This window comes from Megachile rotundata, chromosome 4 (assembly GCF_050947335.1).
Source record: "Megachile rotundata isolate GNS110a chromosome 4, iyMegRotu1, whole genome shotgun sequence".
NCBI classification, from domain to species: domain Eukaryota; kingdom Metazoa; phylum Arthropoda; class Insecta; order Hymenoptera; family Megachilidae; genus Megachile; species Megachile rotundata.
In genome coordinates, this window is record NC_134986.1 from 18,608,371 (window position 1) to 18,626,321 (window position 17,951).

General features: G+C 39.8%; 1 protein-coding gene across 1 annotated transcript; it reads left to right on the top strand.

Moving 5' to 3' along the window:
- The first annotated feature begins 744 nt into the window (after positions 1–744).
- Positions 745–17,764, top strand: Sur (Sulfonylurea receptor). Its single transcript, XM_076530286.1, has 31 exons — positions 745–907; positions 1,639–1,960; positions 3,446–3,717; positions 6,735–6,995; positions 7,284–7,383; positions 7,927–8,148; positions 8,235–8,414; positions 9,371–9,517; positions 9,574–9,774; positions 9,951–10,088; positions 10,158–10,320; positions 10,744–10,922; positions 10,982–11,104; positions 11,168–11,399; positions 11,582–11,687; positions 11,743–12,004; positions 12,105–12,242; positions 12,300–12,533; positions 13,364–13,668; positions 13,764–13,871; positions 13,942–14,027; positions 14,091–14,320; positions 14,384–14,605; positions 14,680–14,861; positions 15,178–15,349; positions 15,408–15,642; positions 16,321–16,445; positions 16,501–16,688; positions 16,766–16,869; positions 17,121–17,317; positions 17,407–17,764. Exons 3-31 carry the CDS (start codon positions 3,497–3,499, stop codon positions 17,560–17,562), a joined length of 5,217 nt encoding a protein of 1,738 aa, XP_076386401.1. The 5' UTR covers positions 745–907; positions 1,639–1,960; positions 3,446–3,496; the 3' UTR covers positions 17,563–17,764.
- Positions 17,765–17,951: the final 187 nt, after the last annotated feature.

The following is a 17,951-nucleotide window of genomic DNA, read 5'->3' on the forward strand; positions in this document are numbered from 1 at the left end:
TATCATCGTTTTTTCATTGTCAACCTATTCCTCTAGCTTTACATAATCCCCGAATTTGCATAGTATTTACGTAATAGTATTCGGACGATTGAATACATCTAAATATAGGTGGTTATGAGAAGTCTGTACAGGACATTGCGAAAGGGAGAAGCAAACAAAAATCCTAGTTACGTCAATGATTAGATCACCACGTTAGGTCACCTCGAGTCTAAATTCAAATCCTGAGTTTGCAAAATTATACCACGCCGAAATTACCGAATTTTAAAATACCATTTCATTGATTTTATAGTACCAATTTTTATGATACGAAAATAGCAAAATTCAGGACCTATCCTGGTCCCAATCTCGTTAAATTACACCTTGTCGAAATTATCGAATTTTAAAACACCAAACCTTACTTCATATTGATCTTACAATACTTTTACGAAGCAAAAATAGCACAAAAAATAAGAATATCTTTACTGTAACGTATTCGTCACAGATCACCAGTGATCAGTGAACATTTAATGATCGAAAAGACGTTAGAATGACTTAGCAATAATACCATTGCCAATGTTGCACCCCTATCTAAATTCGTGCGAAAGAATCGGTAGCCAAATGCCGCGTCGAAAGAATCCGCTTTTCTAGGACGTACGTTTCCGGTGAAAGAGGAGCCTCTGGCAGCATCATCAAGATCTTTTTTTTCTCTTCTACCAATGACTCATCGGCACACACGGAATCACCATTCGCTCTGTGTTCAACATTGTCGGTTTGTCAGTAGTCCGCGGACCGTCAAGCAGAAAGGAGGTGTATTCCTTTCGCTGATCGAGCAACGCGCACGTGCGTGGCTGAAAAGTCTGATCTAAACTCCTGCGAGTGTTCCTGAAAAATCGATTTATGTCAACGTTCAACGTCTATGCAACCGATGGTGCATCATTTTATCTTTTTATTGCAAGTTGGAGCACAAAGATGTTCTTGTTAAATCAAATTCTGGGAAATATGAAGTAAAATTGTTATATTTGATGATGAAGTCAGATTGTTCGAATTTTATTTATTAACGAAATCAAATTGTTGGAAGGATATATGTATGTTGTTAGAATTGTTCAAAATTGTTCGAAGATCTTGTCAAAAATTTTAATTAATTTGTATAAAGAATGGTATCGTTCAAATTAATTCTTGAAAGAGTGTTGTTCATTTTAGTGAAACGTTTGAAGGTTTCTGCAGCTCTGATGAATGAAACAAATTCTCATTTTGTAATTCAATAATACGTTGTTAAAATAAAATTGTTCGAAGGTCTCGTGAAAATTTTAATCATTTTATATAAAGACATTTTTATAACGAATGATATCGTTTTGAATTCATTCTTGAAAGAGTGTTGTTCATTTTAGTGAAAGGTTTGAAAGTTTCTGCAGCTCTGAGAAATAGAACAAATACTCATTTTATAATTGAATAATGAATTACATCTTCTAGATACATTTGTTCAAATTGTCATGTATAGAAACTTGATTTATAAACATTTAAATTGATTAAATATGCCATAGCTTATTTTGTAAGAGTTCAGATGAATTCATGAAAATGTACAGTTTTGATGAATGAAACGTATTCATTTTTTTACTAAACATTATTTTATAAATGTTAAGAATTGTGAATATTCTACAGTCTATAGAAGTTGCAAGGATAAAGATGAGGCACTAAACGAGTACACTAATCAATTCAGAGTATCACCTTCAAAATTTCCAATCGTTCACGGTACCAGAACAATGATTCTCCATGACGTAAAGATTCGTGCAAAAGAATATTGATTACCATGCTTGTTAATCATGCAAGATCACAAAGTGATCACTGCTACCATGAAATGATTCACAAAACGATCTATTAAAAAAAACCAAAGCAATTTATAAATTATAAAAGTGATATAGAAGAAAATTGGTGACACAAAGTTGAATAATGATAACGAACCGCGACGAACAACATTGCACACGTAAGTACCGCTTTACCTTAGAACTTAGCATATCGCTGATTAGTCATTATGAATTTTAAACAACTTTTTGCTCAATGAGTACAACGATAAGAAGTTCTGTTGACACGAGATTACTATCACCAAGGTGTTAGCTCGTTAAATAAATTGTTCAGTATTTTACGCATTACCCTATTTTTTATTTGATAAAAACCGCAAGTACTATGTTTTTTTTCTCTAACGAGTCTCGTTCATTCAGAACACGCATCGAAATTTATTCGAGCGGTATTTTTGGTCAGCGTGGAAAAACAAAACGGTCTTCGGAATTCGCTGAATCGGAAGTTGGAAACATTTCTGACTGAAATATGTTTATCGTGACGTGAAATAGGCAATGGTGAAAACAAACAATCTATTTTCGATCCGCTAGTATTTGCTGAAGTTATTTCACGAGGTTTATCAAATTGTTACACGTGGATGTAAGTGCTTAGCCGTGTTGGAGGGTTTACGTTTGGAGAGGAATGGAGTTGGGAAACTTCGGACGACTAAATTAGATAGGGAGATTTTTAGTAGACTGGTTATATGGGCTGTTTCAAACTTGGTTATTAAGATTTTTGCAAGGTTTGAATCGGGTGCGTTCAAATTTCAAGATTTGGAGATTCTCTAGTTTTCCAAACTCTCACATCCCAAATTTTCCACGTTCCCAAATTTCCACGCCCCAAATTTGCCACGTTTCCAAGTTTCCACACGCCAAATTTGCCACGTTCCCAAATTTCCACATCCCAAATTTGCCACGTCTCCAAATTCTCACACCCCCAAATTTTCCACGTTCCCAAATTCTCACACCCCCAAATTTTCCACGTTCCCAAATTTCCACGCCTCAAATGTGCCACGTTCCCAAATTTTCACACCCCAAATTCGCCACGTTTCCAAATTCTCGCATCCCCAATTTTCCACGTCTCCAAATTCTCACACCCCCAAATTCTCACATCTCCAATTTCCCACGTCTCCAAATTCTCACACCCCCAAATTCTCACATCTCCAATTTCCCACGTCTCCAAATTCTCACACCCCCAAATTTGTCACATCCCAAATTTTCCACGTTCCCAAATTTCCACGCCCTAAATTTGCCACGTTCCCAAATTCACACATCCCCAATTTTCCATGTCTCCAAATTCTCACACCCCCAAATTCTCACATCTCCAATTTCCCACGTCTCCAAATTCTCACACCCCCAAATTCTCACATCTCCAATTTCCCACGTCTCCAAATTCTCAGACCCCCAAATTCTCACATCCCCAATTTCCCACGTCTCCAAATTCTCACACCCCCAAATTCTCACATCTCCAATTTCCCACGTCTCCAAATTCTCACACCCCCAAATTTGCCACATTTCCTTATCTTCTCATTCCTTAACCGCAATATTCCCAAACCCCTCATACAACCAACTACAATTAATCCCCCAATTAACACAAAAGCCAAAGAAAGAAAGTGGAAAAAGTACATTTTCAGTGAATCATCATGCATCAAAGAGCCACCACTCTTGACTGAAAGCACCCAAAAATGGATTTGTGCAAGAGCTACAAGATTCTGCACATCCTCCCTAAAACCGGAAGGCGCATCGTATGGAGCTGGCAAACGGAGAACGGCACGGTCTTCCGGTTCACCGAGAAGGAATCCACCGAGGACTGTTTAGTAGAAATAGCAAATATCTGCGTTCCTCTGATCGCGAGTCTGGTCGCTGGAGTCGTTACATTGAAATATAAATGCGGCAGACATCAAAAGTAAGTTGAATTACGTTTCGCAATATATTTAATTGATCGGTGAAACTTGTTTTGATAATGGCGATTAAGAAGAATGTGTTTGAAAGCAACTTTCCATCAGATTTTTTCGATACTATTTAAATATACATTGTTTTGGAGTTATCTGATATTTTAATATCAAATTAAGATAGCAACATTGTAGCAAGGTTGATAATTCTTGAACGTTAATTGTGAGAAATGATTTACTTAGATAATAATGATGTTTTGAAAAATCAGAAGAGATAAGATTTATTTATGTGGAGCAAAGTTTGATTGGAATCGGAGTGAGACAAAGTTAAGGCCAAATAATGATTTCAAGAAAATAACAAATGACGAGAATGACTTTCGTTTTAAAGCTGTTAAACCTTCGATATTCCAAAACTCTCTTAAATCTATAATGTTTACAAAAAGATAAAATTTATTTGGGAAGAAGATATTTCAAAGAATACTTAGCATGTAAATAATGAAAAGGCCTGTACAATCTACTGCAAGTCAAAGCATTCAATTAAATCTCTCTTAAATCTATAAAAATGTCTACAAAAAGATAAAATTTAAGTAGGAAGAAAAACAATATTTTAAAGAATACTTAGCGTGTAAATAATTAAAAGAAAAGGGCTACAATCAACCGTGAGTCAAAGCGTTCATTTAGGACAACCTTCAATTAACAAAACATAGCACGTTTGGGATCTCCCATGATTCAGATGAGGGCCACGTCCCATTCGAACAATTCGTTTCAATTAATGTGGTAAAAGTCAATCGAGTCTGTTAATTTCTTCGCCTACGTTCGACGCTCTCCACGTACAACTGTTACATGATTTATTATTTTGATTGCTCATCGTTCGATGTTCTTCGGCTTGGTGTTATCATCGCTGGCGCAAAAAACGGAACAAATATCGTGGGATGTTTTGAAGTTAAACATTTTTTGAAATTATACGACCGGATGATAAATATGATCGAATCTTTTCACGGGAATTTGATTGTTTATCCGGGTTAAACAACGTTGAGCACACTTGTTCTTGGAAGAGTGATCGAATTATGTACACGTGCTTCGATATTTGATTTACTTTGGTATTCTGTAAATTGAGGTCGTTGTAAACAGGGATTGGGTTAAAGTTGTTTTTGAGATTTTGAAGCTTGGGAGTTTTAAGTTTTTGAGGATGCTAGATTTTTTGGCTGCAAGGATTCAAGGTTTTAAGGCTTCTAGGCTTTAAGATTTCAGGGTTTCAAGGTTTCAAGGTTTCAAGGTTTCAAGGTTTCAGGGTTACAAGGTTTCAAGGTTTCAAGGTTTCAAGGTTACAAGGTTTCAAGTTTTTAAGGTTCCATAGCGTCAAGGTTTCAAGGTTCCAAAGCTTCAAAGCTTCAGCGTCTCAAATTATCAAAATTTCGAGGTTCCAATCCTTCAATGTTTCAGTACCTCAAAGATTCAATGCTTCAAAGTTCCAATACTCCAAAGTTTCAATGCCTCAAAGATTCAATGCTTTAAAGTTGCAATGCTTCAAAGTTCCAATACTCCAAAGTTTCAATGCCTCAAAGATTCAATGCTTTAAAGTTGCAATGCTTCAAAGTTCCAATACTCCAAAGTTTCAATGCCTCAAAGTTTCAATGCTTCAAAGTTTCAATACTCCAAAGTTTCAATGCTTCAAAATAGCAATGCCTCGAAGTTTCAATGCTTCAAAGTTTTAATACCCTAAAATGTCAATGCCTCAAAGTTTCAAGGTTTCGGTTACATCAACGTTCCAAGGTTTCAAAATTTAAATAGCTTAAAGTGTCAATGCTTCAAAGTTTCAAGGTTTCAATTGTATCAAACTTTCAATGCTGCAAAGTGTTAATACTTCAAAGTTTTAATACCCTAAAATGTCAATGCCTCAAAGTTTCAAGGTTTCGGTTGCATCAAAGTTCCAAGGCTTCAAAATTTGAATAGCCTAAAGTGTCGATGCTTCAAAGTTTCAAGGTTTCAATTGTATCAAAGTTTAAATGCTGCAAAGTGTTAATACTTCAAAGTTTGAAGGTTTTAATTGCATCAAAGTTTAAATGCTGTAAAGTTTCAAGATTTCAATGCTTCGAAGGAGCATTGTTTCCAAGTTTCAGTACCCAAAATTGTAAAAGCTTGAATGTTCCAAGGTTTCATTTGCATCAAAGTTTTAATGCTTCAAAGCTTGAAGGAGTCAAAGCTGCAAGGTTTTAACGCATCAAAGTTTTAAAGTTTCTTCTTATCTCTTACACCAGTAGCGAAAAGAACCTTGTACACACCAAATTATAATTATATTAATTCTTTTATCTATGAAACTGTGTATAAAATCCATACAAAGTACGCGATGATAAGATCAGTATTGCTTTCTACCACGAAAATATTAGTATCATTCGCAACAAAAAGTACGAAGAAACGAGGATTAAGAAGATCTCCCGGGGTTCAGATTAATTAGCGGAATAATTTATGACATGTGCCGGTCCCAGAGCGTTCTTTCCTGGTTTGCGTCACGGTGCTCGTTCGGAGAATTTTAATGGATCCAAATAAGCTAACTGTACTGTTTGCTCTCGTTCGCTTCGCGGGAAATCGATGAAGTCGTCGTATTAAAATCGATCGGATCTTCCCAGAAATTACGGGGATCGAGAAGTCGGTTGATGGACGTCGTTCCGACAAACCCGATCGATTTCCACGGTGAAATAAAAGTGCAACTGCCGTTCGATGAACGTCCACGTGTAATTAACGAGTAATTAGTTCGATAGTCGACTTGTTTATTACCATGCTCGATGTAGAAAAGCTGGATCGCGGAGTTTTATTGGACAGTCGTTTTGAGGAGGAAAGACTCGTTTTCTGGTGATTAGTTTACTAGAAATTGGTCGTGCGTATCGATACGATTACATGTATCGTAGGATAAATAATACATTAATTATGTCTGGACTTGTCTTAAAAATACTGACAGTTCAAAATTAAAAATTATATTAATAGTTAACTGTTTTTGTACAATTTGTTAATTATCCTGTTTCTTTTTAACCAGAGACTCCAGAAGACTCCTTCCATTTCACGTAATAAGGACGCTGCTCTGCATGCTGCTGCTCACCGTACTTTTCCTAGAAGTTTGCGAGTCTTTTTTAACGTCGATCTCCCTGTCGTCCATCTTCACGATCCTCGCCACTTTCTGCTGCTGGATACTCCATCGAGCGACCGAAATTAGGGATGGTTTCGGAACCGTGTACTCCGCCGCCATTTTTGCGGCCATCGGCTTATCGCGAGCTTGGAAATTTGCATACCTGTCTAGGTCGGTTTATGGAGAAATAAAACGTGCTTTAATCCCTCTATATTTCATACTTTGTTAAATTAATACGGAATTACTGAATGTCAGTTATTGGAATACAGATATTTTTTTGAGTATTTATTTGAAATGAATTTTATACTCTGTTATTTCTTGTTATTTTAACGATATATTTAATTCTTAAGTATCTTCGATTTATTAGCATATTTGAGCACTTGAAATACAGTTATAATTATTGAAAGCTATAATGAAAATCATTGTACAGTTTACTTTATATATTTTTTATAAATTTAGATACGGTTTGTCGATCGAACACATTCGACTTACGACAACAGCAATGGTCGCCGTCCTCTGCGGTCTGTTCGCCATTTTGGATTCGTACACCCTCTTCACCGTAAGTACAAGATATATTTCACTGCTGAGTCTCCAAAGATTGCGTCCATAAAGATTGCATCCGTAAGGATTGCATACATTTTAAAGATTTGAAGATAATTGAAAGTGTCCATGAAAATAAATTAGATCGGAAGAAGAGTTAAAAGAGCGCATTAATGCTAATAGCGGCTAAAATAATCGAACCACGGAATTAGCGACAAAGCGTTACAAGCTTATCGAAGAGAGCCAGCTACTCCACCTAGTGCAAACATTTGTTTTACATTTACTCAGCTTGTTTGAATAATAATGTTTATTATCATAGTCGAGCGACCTTATCGAGTGGTTGCACGTTTTTCCTTCGACGGTAAACTAGATGGCAAAGATCTCGGTAATTTTTGAAAAAGAGAAAAAATTCAGGGTTGAGAAGCTACGATAGCCGAGAGCTTGCATTCCAAATATATTTCACATACCTTGACCCAGTAAAAACCTCCCTTGAGCATGCAAATAGACTTAATGCAGCCTTACCGCCGCAAATAAGTGAACTACGATTATCACCTGGTTTTAGACAAGGAAGAGGAAGAGGTACTTCGAACGAACGAAGAGGAGGATCGTTTACAATCATTCAAGAGCACCTTTCCTAGGTAGAATCACCTTCCACTGGGTTATAGACCTTCTGTCGAAAGGATATGCTTCGTCATTGGACGCTCAGGATCTTGGACAACTCCCTGAGGACGAAACTGCGGAGAAACAATTCGAGAAGTTTGCACAAGTTTATGAAGACCACAGGGTAATCGAAAACACACAGATATACCATTTTTGCTGATTACAGATTTATCATGCTAACTATAAACACCGCGTTATGTATTTTGATAGGATAAAAGAAGAAACTTGTCACTTTGGAGATGTTACTGGAAGAGAATATGGTACCCCTTCGCTGTCGGAGGTTTTCTAAAACTACTGGGCGATGGTACTACTCTGATTGCTCCGATGACAATCTCCAAAATTTTGGACTACGTTTCTACTTCTCAAAACAAGACGCTTCATTCGTCGAATGTTTGTTCATTCATTCATTTTTATTATTTTTCATCTATTTTTTATCAAAAAATACAACAAAGTCATTCATCAAAAGCCATAACTGAATAGTTATTCGATGCGTGGGAGTACGATACGTAGTAGTCGTTGCGTGGTAATTTGATACGCTGTAATTTGACGCGTGGTAATTCGATACGTGGTAATTCGACGCGTGGTTATTCGATACGCGGTAATTTGACGCTTGGTAATTCAATACGTGGTAATTCGACCCGTGGTAATTCGATACGTGGTAATTTGACGCGTGGTAATTCAATACATGGTAATTCTGCGCGTGGCAATTCCACGCGTGGTAATTCGGCGCGTGGTAATTCCACGCGTAGTAATGCCATGCGTGGTAATTCGGTGCGTGGTAATTCGGCGCGTGGCAATTCCACGCGTGGTAATTCGGCGCGTGGTAATCCCACGCATGGTAATGCCATGCGTGGTAATTCGATGCGTGGTAATTCGACGCGTAGTAATTTGACGCGTGGTGATTCAATACGTGGTAATTCTGCGCGTGGCAATTTCACGCGTGTTAATTCGGCGCGTGGTAATTCCACGCGTAGTAATGCCATGCGTGGTAATTCGGTGCGTGGTAATTCGGCGCGTGGTAATTCGGCGCGTGGTAATTCGGCGCGTGGTAATCCCACGCGTGGTAATTCGGTGCATGGTAATTCGACGCGTGGTAATTCGACGCGTGGTAATTCAATGCGTGGTAATTCGATACATGGTAATTCAACGCGTGGTAATTCGATACGTGGTAGTTCGACGCGTGGTAACTCAATGCGTGATAATTCGATACATGGTAATTCGACGCGTGGTAATTCGAAGCGTGGTAATTCGACGCGTTGTATTTTTTTATCAAAAAATAGATGATCCATTTCCTATTTCCCATCATACCAAATCGAAAATGTACTAAATCAAAAATAACACTTCAGAGTGCCATGACGTTCTCCGAAATCATACAAAATGGCTACTTTCTTGGTCTCCTGGTATTCTTCTCTGCCGTGTTACAAAGTACTCTGAGCCAGGCTTCCAGTCATATCCTCTGCGTAGAAGGAATCCGCTTGAAAACTGCACTCCAGGTACACTTGAATCGACGATATTCCTCGAAGGATTCTATTTCGGTTGATTCTTGTAGGCGTTGCTGTACGATAAGGCTTTGCGTCTGTGTTCGTGGAGCATCGATGAAGAGGAAAATCCATTAGATAAGGAGAAAGAACAGGGCAGGTGTCAGCAATCTGCCGATATCGGCACCCTGACGAATCTCGTGTCGGAGGACGTTTATAACGTTATGAGCTTTTTTTGGATCGGCCATTACACTTGGGCAATTCCGTTGAAGGTAGAAGACTGTTCTTAGAAAAAAATTTATTGGAACGATTACTAAAGAAAATTTGTTCGCTAATGTTACTAATTTTGTTTCATTATCAATTTTATTGAGGATTATTAATTTTACTGGTGTTGTTGGAGATTACTAATATTACTGACATTACTAAAAGTTAATATTGTTACTTTCAGATCATAGCAATAATTTTTCTCCTGTACACAAAGCTGGGAATCAGTGCAGTGATTGGTGCACTCTGCTGCATACTCATCGTAACACCTATGCAATTGGTGCTCGGGAAAAAAATGTCCGAGAACTTCAAATCTGTCGCTGTAACCATATTTATCTTCTTCTATACCTTATCATAAAATTTTCTTTTTATAAACGAAGTATTATTTCAGAAAAAAAGTGATGCCAGATTGCGTTTAATGAACGAGATCTTGCAAGGAATGAGGCTCGTGAAACTCAGAGCTTGGGAGGACATTTTCGAGAAGAAAATAAAAAGAGCGAGGGACAGCGAGTTAAAAATGCTGGACAAGGATTCTTTCTATTGGACTCTTATAAGTAAGCTTATAAAATCACGGAAAAGCACGGACCAATCCTCGCGCTCTGATTGCTACGCGTTAGATTACTACGCGTTGAATATCCACGCGCTGGATTACTACGCGTTGGATATCCACACGCTAGGTTACTACGCGTTGGATTACCACACGTTGGATAACTACGTATCGAATTACCACGCGTCGAATTACCACGTATCGAATTACCACGCGTTGAATATCTATGCGCTGGATTACTACGCGTTGAATTACCACACGTTGCATTACTACGCGTAGAATTACCACGCGTTGCGTTATTGCGCGTTGGGTTACTACGAGTTGGATTACTACACGTTGCATTACTCGCGCTCTGATTGGTCCGTGCTATCTTTTGAGTACAATTTCCCTTGAAATTCGAATAAAACCATAAACAATCGTTTACCATTAGATTTCCTCACCCACGCCTCATCAGTGGTGACAACCCTCTTCACTTTCGGAATTTATTTCTGGATAGAGGACCGAAATCTCGAAGCCGGGAACGTGTTCGCGAGTTTGGCCTTATTTTCACAGCTCACTGTACCTCTCTTAATTTTCCCGGTGATGATTCCCATCATCATCAACGCCATGGTGAGCAGAATCAATCCCCCGAAACCTTCATAAACATTCACGAATATTTTCTTATACAGATTTCTACCACCAGAATGGAGGAGTTTCTCCAGCTTCCTGAAATCGACAACGTTCTACCCGGTGAAGAAAAGTCAGACATTAAAGGAAACGTGTCACGGACGAATTCCATCGACGAAATCCCTGTAAGCATGTTAAACCTCAAAAATTATATTGAGATTAGAAATTAGAATTTGATGAATTTTCAGGTGGAAATGAAACCTCACAATGCTGCGACCTTTGGATCCTTGGACAGCATCAAAGAGGACGAGGAAGATGGGCAATCCTGTTTAAGGAAATACAAGCTGGATATCGATTCTTCTGCGGATACGGTGTTCGAGAAGGACCCGGAAGTTCCGGTGCTCAGATTGAAAAATTGCTCGTTCTCGTGGGGCTCTGAAGAGAATCAATTATCGGTAACCGATCTGAGCTTTCCACGAGGTAATTTTCACTTGATGTTGTCAGTAATTTGACACTTAATGTCTAATTATTATCCAGATGTCAAATTATTTAATACCATCAATTATTGTTTGAAATTCCTTCAGTTCCTAAAGATTGCAAGATTTAAAATATAGTCTTATCATGCTACTATAGTGTTAAAATATAATCTTTTTTCTCTTTAGGTCAGTTGACGTTAATCGTTGGAAAAACTGGCGGAGGAAAGACGTCACTGTTGCTTGGAATGTTAGGAGAAATCCAAAGAACATCAGGAATGATCGAATGGGCCAAGTGAGTCTCCATTTATTTGTTATAAATAAGTTTGATTAAATTGGATTACTTTTAGAGGATCGAAGATTGCGTATGTAGCTCAGAAGCCTTGGCTGCTGAACACAACGTTGAGAGACAATATTCTCTTTGGATCATCGTACAAATTGAGAAGGTATCGGAGCGTGTTGAAGGCTTGTGCTCTGCAGCCGGATGTCGATATACTTCCGGGCCACGATCTCACCAGGATAGGCGAGAGAGGAATCAATTTGAGTGGCGGGCAGAAGCAGAGGGTGACTATAGCGAGGGCAATCTATAGCAATGCAGATATCATCGTCATGGTACGTATATTTTGAAGTCAGAAGTCAGAAGAAGTCGGACATCTTCACATAAGTGTGAGGAAGTTATTTAAATAGTAATTAACTAATAAAATATTACTAGGATGACCCACTGTCTGCGCTCGATCACCAAGTAGGCCAGCAGATCTTCGACCAAGGAATTCGCAAGCTCCTCCTGCGAAGTGGACGTACAGTGATCATGGTTACCCATAGATTAGAGCTGCTATCCACAGCTCATCAGGTACGTTAATAAACCGACACCCGAAAGAGGCACAGACTTATAACGAATGTCGTTAAGATCATCGTTATAGATGATGGTCGGGTTCGAGCAGTGGGAACGAAGTCGGCGATAGAGGACTCTGACCCCGAATTAGCGAACGAGTGGAGGAACACTAGAACGAGGGAAAATGGACATCGTGTTCATAGGACAGCTAAGGATAGGTGGTCCCTGATCAGACTGGTGTCTAGGATCGGTATCAATGCGAAGAGTAAGCAGAGTGGGTCGTGGATCACTGATAGAGATGCTCATGTGGTAAGTAAATTAGTTCAGTGTTCAAAAATTCACCAATGAAAGTTTAATTGTGGAATTGCCACGCGTCGAATTACCACGCGTCGAGTTACCACGCACCGAATTACCGTGTATCGAATTACCACGCATCGAGTTACCACGCCCCGAATTACCATGCGTGGAATTACCACATATCGAATTACTACGCGTCGAATTACCACGCGTCGAATTACCACGCCCCGAATTACCATGCGTGAAATTACTACATATCGAATTACTACGCGTCGAATTACCACGCATTGAATTACCACGCGTCGAATTACCACGCGTTGAATTACCACGCCCCAAATTACCATGCGTGAAATTACCACATATCGAATTACTACGCATTGAATTACCACGCGTCGAATTACCACGCGTTGAATTACCACGCCCCGAATTACCATGCGTGGAATTACCACATATCGAATTACTACGCGTCGAATTACCACGCGTCGAATTACCACGCGTCGAATTACCACGCGTTGAATTACCACGCCCCGAATTACCATGCGTGGAATTACCACATATCGAATTACTACGCATTGAATTACCACGCGTCGAATTACCACGCGTTGAATTACCACGCCCCGAATTACCATGCGTGGAATTACCACATATCGAATTACAACGCGTCGAATTACCACGCGTCGAATTACCACGCGTCGAGCTACCACATATCGAATTACCATGCCCCGAATTACCACGCGTGGAATTACCACGTATCGAATTACCATGCCCCGAATTACCACGCGCCGAATTACCACGCATCGAATTATTACTCGATAGCTTTTGGTGAATGACTGTTTTACCAGGACCCTCCAGGCTTTGTGCCACTTAGGATGCGACGAGCGACCCTATCAGGGTCGAGATACTTGGCCCACGATCTGACAGATCTTCCACTACCCACGGAAGAATGGAACACGTCCAAAAAGAAATTCAAATCGCATCGAACTGCGGTCAGGTCGACCAGTCTTCAACCTCAGAGGCAACCTCCTCCAGTTCTCAGACAGAGTAGCACTCCAACGATCCTTGAGGGTGGACTAGCTTCCAGAAAAAGGAATAACACTTTTGACAATGGACAGCCTAGCAATGTACTGAGACAAATATTCTCTGGCAGGTTGGTCTCAAGAGTGTTGAACAAAGTATTAGTGTTGAAGAAAGCGTTCATAGTTGAAAAGATGTTAATGAAAGTACTTGTAATATTTTACACAGAATCATCAGTCCACATCCTGATGAAATGCCTCTGAACAGAGACAAAGGTGTCCTCCACAGACTGATACCTCCTAGTTCCAACAAGCAAATAAGCTACAGTATCAAAAAGTATGAATATTACAACAATAATCACTCAACAATAATTAGTCAATCTGTATCATTATGAATCATGTTTCAGCATGGACCAAGAACACGAAGCCTTCCCCGTTAAACGCCTAATATCAGTAGAATCCAAAGGAACCGAGGCTGATGAGACTGAAGGAAGTGAGTACACGTTCCAACTAAAAAGTAAAATATGTTGAAGTAGTAAAACTTTATCCATTACAGAAATTGACGATACGGATGAACAAGAAGAGTCATTGTACGAAGACAGAAGTGGTGTCGTGACCAGAATGATCTTGATGGATTATCTGAAAGCTGGAGGCTGGCTGCCTGGTCTGACCTATATAAGTGTGGCAGTTTTCTGTCAGGTTCTTCGCGTTTACACAGACTTGTGGTTGAGTCGGTGGACAGACCAGGAGAATGAGAGTTTGGCTCAAAAAAGTCAGGACGTGACTGTGAGTTTCTTTCACTGTAACTTTCTAATCACAGTAACCTTGAATTTTCTCAATTGCTTTCAGGCACTGTTCTACTTCAAGATATACATAACCCTATCAATAAGCTTCATATTCCTATCCTTCGTGTGCAACGCAACCGGTCAATGGACCGGTGCCACAGCAAGAAGAAAACTCCACGAAGAAGCAGTTTCCCGACTACTCAGAGTACCGATGTCCTTCTTCGACTGCAACCCAGTTGGCAAAATCCTCAACAGGTTCAGCGGCGACACCGGTGTAATTGACAAGGTTATTACTCAACGATTAATTACTATTTATCTGATGTGACAAAAGTTTGAAGTCGTATTTGGATTCCTTTCAAGAAAATATCGATGTCAATCCAAAGACTGACGTTCTTCGTTCTGCTTTGTGGATCGGCGATCATAGTGAACGTCGTCATCTCACCGTGGTTCTTGATCGCAGCTGTACCCACCTGTGCAGCTTATTATCTGGTTCAAAGATTTTATAGACGCGGTGCGAGGCATTTGCAGAGATTGGATGGCAGGTGGGTTTTCTACCAGTTATTGGAGAGTAGATATTGGAAATATTTTGGGAGGTCAGAAATTTTTGAGTAACAATGTAAATGGGTGACTAACTTTCAGCTAACTGTTAACTGATAACAATAGTTATCGGTGCTATTAATTAACGTTCGGAGTACATAATTACTACAATTATTGAGGTATAACAGTCATTAAGATAAACTAATGTAACATGTTGAATTTACATTCAAAATTACATGATAATAATATCAAGAGTAAATTTTAAACACATCTAAAACATGATGAAGAAATTATATGAGATTCAATGAAGTGAATTTCTAGTACTCGATGGCCAATCGCAACGCACTTCTCCGAGACCCTCCGAGGTCTAGCAACCTTGAGAGCCTCCAAACAAGAGACTCGTTTCATGCAGCAAGCCCTGAAGTGTCTGGACACCAACACGAACGCCTTTCTGCTTCTGAACTCGAGCAGTCGATGGCTAGGTATCGCTCTGGTAAGGACACTTGTAAAAACATCTCTTGAATGAACCTCTCAATGGAACAACATTTTAGGATTACCTGGGCGCGGTAATAGTAATTACCGCAACGTTTGCCGCATTAATTTCCGCGGAACTGTACCCGGAACGTGTGACACCTGCTTTAGTTGGTCTAGCGATCAATTACACGCTTCTGGTGCCTATATACTTGAACTGGGTGGTGAAGTTCACTGCTGAAATCGAGATGTATCTTGGGAGTGTGGCTAGGATCTCTGTGTATAGATATGCGCCGGTGGAAAATTATCAAGAAGGTTTGTACGTGGAATTACCACGCGTCGAATTATCACGCGTCGAATTACCATGCGTCGACTTACCACGCGTCGAATTACTACGCGTCGAATTACCACGCGTCGAATTACCACGCGTCGAATTACCACGCGTCAAATTACCACGCGTCAAATTACCACGCCCCGAATTACCGCGTATCGAATTACCACGCCCCAAATTACCACGCGTCGAATTACTCACGCGTCGAATTACCCACGCGTCGAATTACCCACGCGTCGAATTACCCACGCGTCGAATTACCCACGCGTCGAATTACCCACGCGTCGAATTACCCACGCGTCGAATTACCACGCATCGAATTACCAAACGTGGAATTACTACGCGCCGTATTACCACGCGTTGAGTTACCATGCACTGAATTACCACGCATGGAACTACCACGCGCTGAATTACCAAGCGTGGAATTACTACGCGCCGAATTACCACGCGTTGGGTTACCACGCGCCGAATTACTACGCGTGGAATCACCACGCGTTGAGTTACCATGCACCGAATTACCACGCGTGGAACTACCACGCTCTGAATTACCAAGCGTGGAATTATCACGCGTCGAATTACCACGCGTGGAGTCACCACGCATTGAGTTACCACGCGTGGAATTACCACGCGCCAAATTAATTAAATTTATTTTGAATTACCAGGTTTCCGATTGTTCGACGACTGGCCCAGCAGAGGTGAAATAATTTTCGAAAACGTCTCCTTGAGATATGATTCGCAAGAGCCCGTGATCTCAAACCTATCACTCAAGATTCCAGCTGGTCAAAAGGTAAGAATAAAAACACAAACGATCTTCTTATAAAACTAATATGAACACTGCATAGATCGGTATCTGTGGAAGAACCGGAAGTGGCAAGTCCTCCACAGCGATGGCACTGTTCCGATTACTAGAAATCACTGAAGGTCGCATTATGATCGATGGAGTTGATATCAGTGAAGTTTTGTTGAGGGTACTCCGGTCGCGACTGTCGGTGATTCCTCAGGATGTAATCATGTTCAGCGGCACTATCAGGTAATTACATACTTTGCAATTCAAATTTACAAGGAATCGTGTTAATGTTAATAAATAGATGTTTTTAATGTGTTCAGGAAAAATTTGGATCCCCTATCGGAACATGGAGATAGCGAATTGTGGAACGCTTTAGAGGTAGCGCAAATCAAGGACGTCGTGGCTTCTCATCCTGAAGGACTCGGTAATTGCTTAATTGTCAGAAAATATAATGGAGAAATTTTTCGTTGTTCCACTTTTTCAGTCGTTATCTCTACAGATATGCAAATCGTATGGGTAACGATATGCACAAGGTTTCTCACTAAACCTTGAGGAAGACATTGAGATAATATTGTTCTTTAAGTTATTTCGGAGACTTAACCTTCGACGAAGTTAAAAATAATTGACATTCAAAATAATTAACCTTGAAGATAAAAGTTTGAAACTTTGAAACAGATTTCGAGGTGCGAGAAGGAGGAGAAAATTTCTCTTCCGGTCAGCTGCAGCTACTCTGCATGGCCCGCGCGATCCTCCGGAAGTCTTCGATCGTGGTTCTCGATGAATCGACCAGTGCACTCGACGCAGCTACCGAGAAGAGCCTCTTGAAAGCAGTTTCGACCGCTTTCAAAAATAGAACGCTGATCATTATCGCGGTAACACGACTATGATACACGACATGTCCTTATCTTCCTTGACAATAAAACTTGTAACGGCTTCTGTACATCTTGTCGTGTTTCCTCAGCATCGAGTGGCTGCGCTGTTGGAATGCAATCGAGTGATCGTGTTCCACGAGGGAAAAATCGTCGAAGACGGCTCTCCCGCGGATCTCGCTCAACGACAAAATGGATTCTTCGCGAACATGTTAAAGTGCAATGAAGAAAATAATGGAGTTCATTGAAGGAACTGAAACACAATGTGCGATGTTTCTAGAATGTATTTATTTTTTATACCGATGACAAATGTGAGTTATTTTTGTAAATAGGAAGAGGTGATATTAAAATTGTTGATTCTGAGTATATAAATAGTATAATTATTTACTTTGGTCAAGTTTGGAGGTTTAAGGATTTGGGACATTAGGGTTGTCAGGATTTTTGCATTTTAGTTAACAGAGTATACAGAGTGTACAGAGTGTGCAGAGGATAGTTACATAGGTACACATAAGTTGGACTTTGAAAGCTATTAATAAATGAAATTAAGTCAATTAGAAAAAGCTGTTTTGAATTTATAATTAAGATGCGATTAAACAGTCGATAAAGTTATCGATCCACTTCTACTTCTTGTTTACAT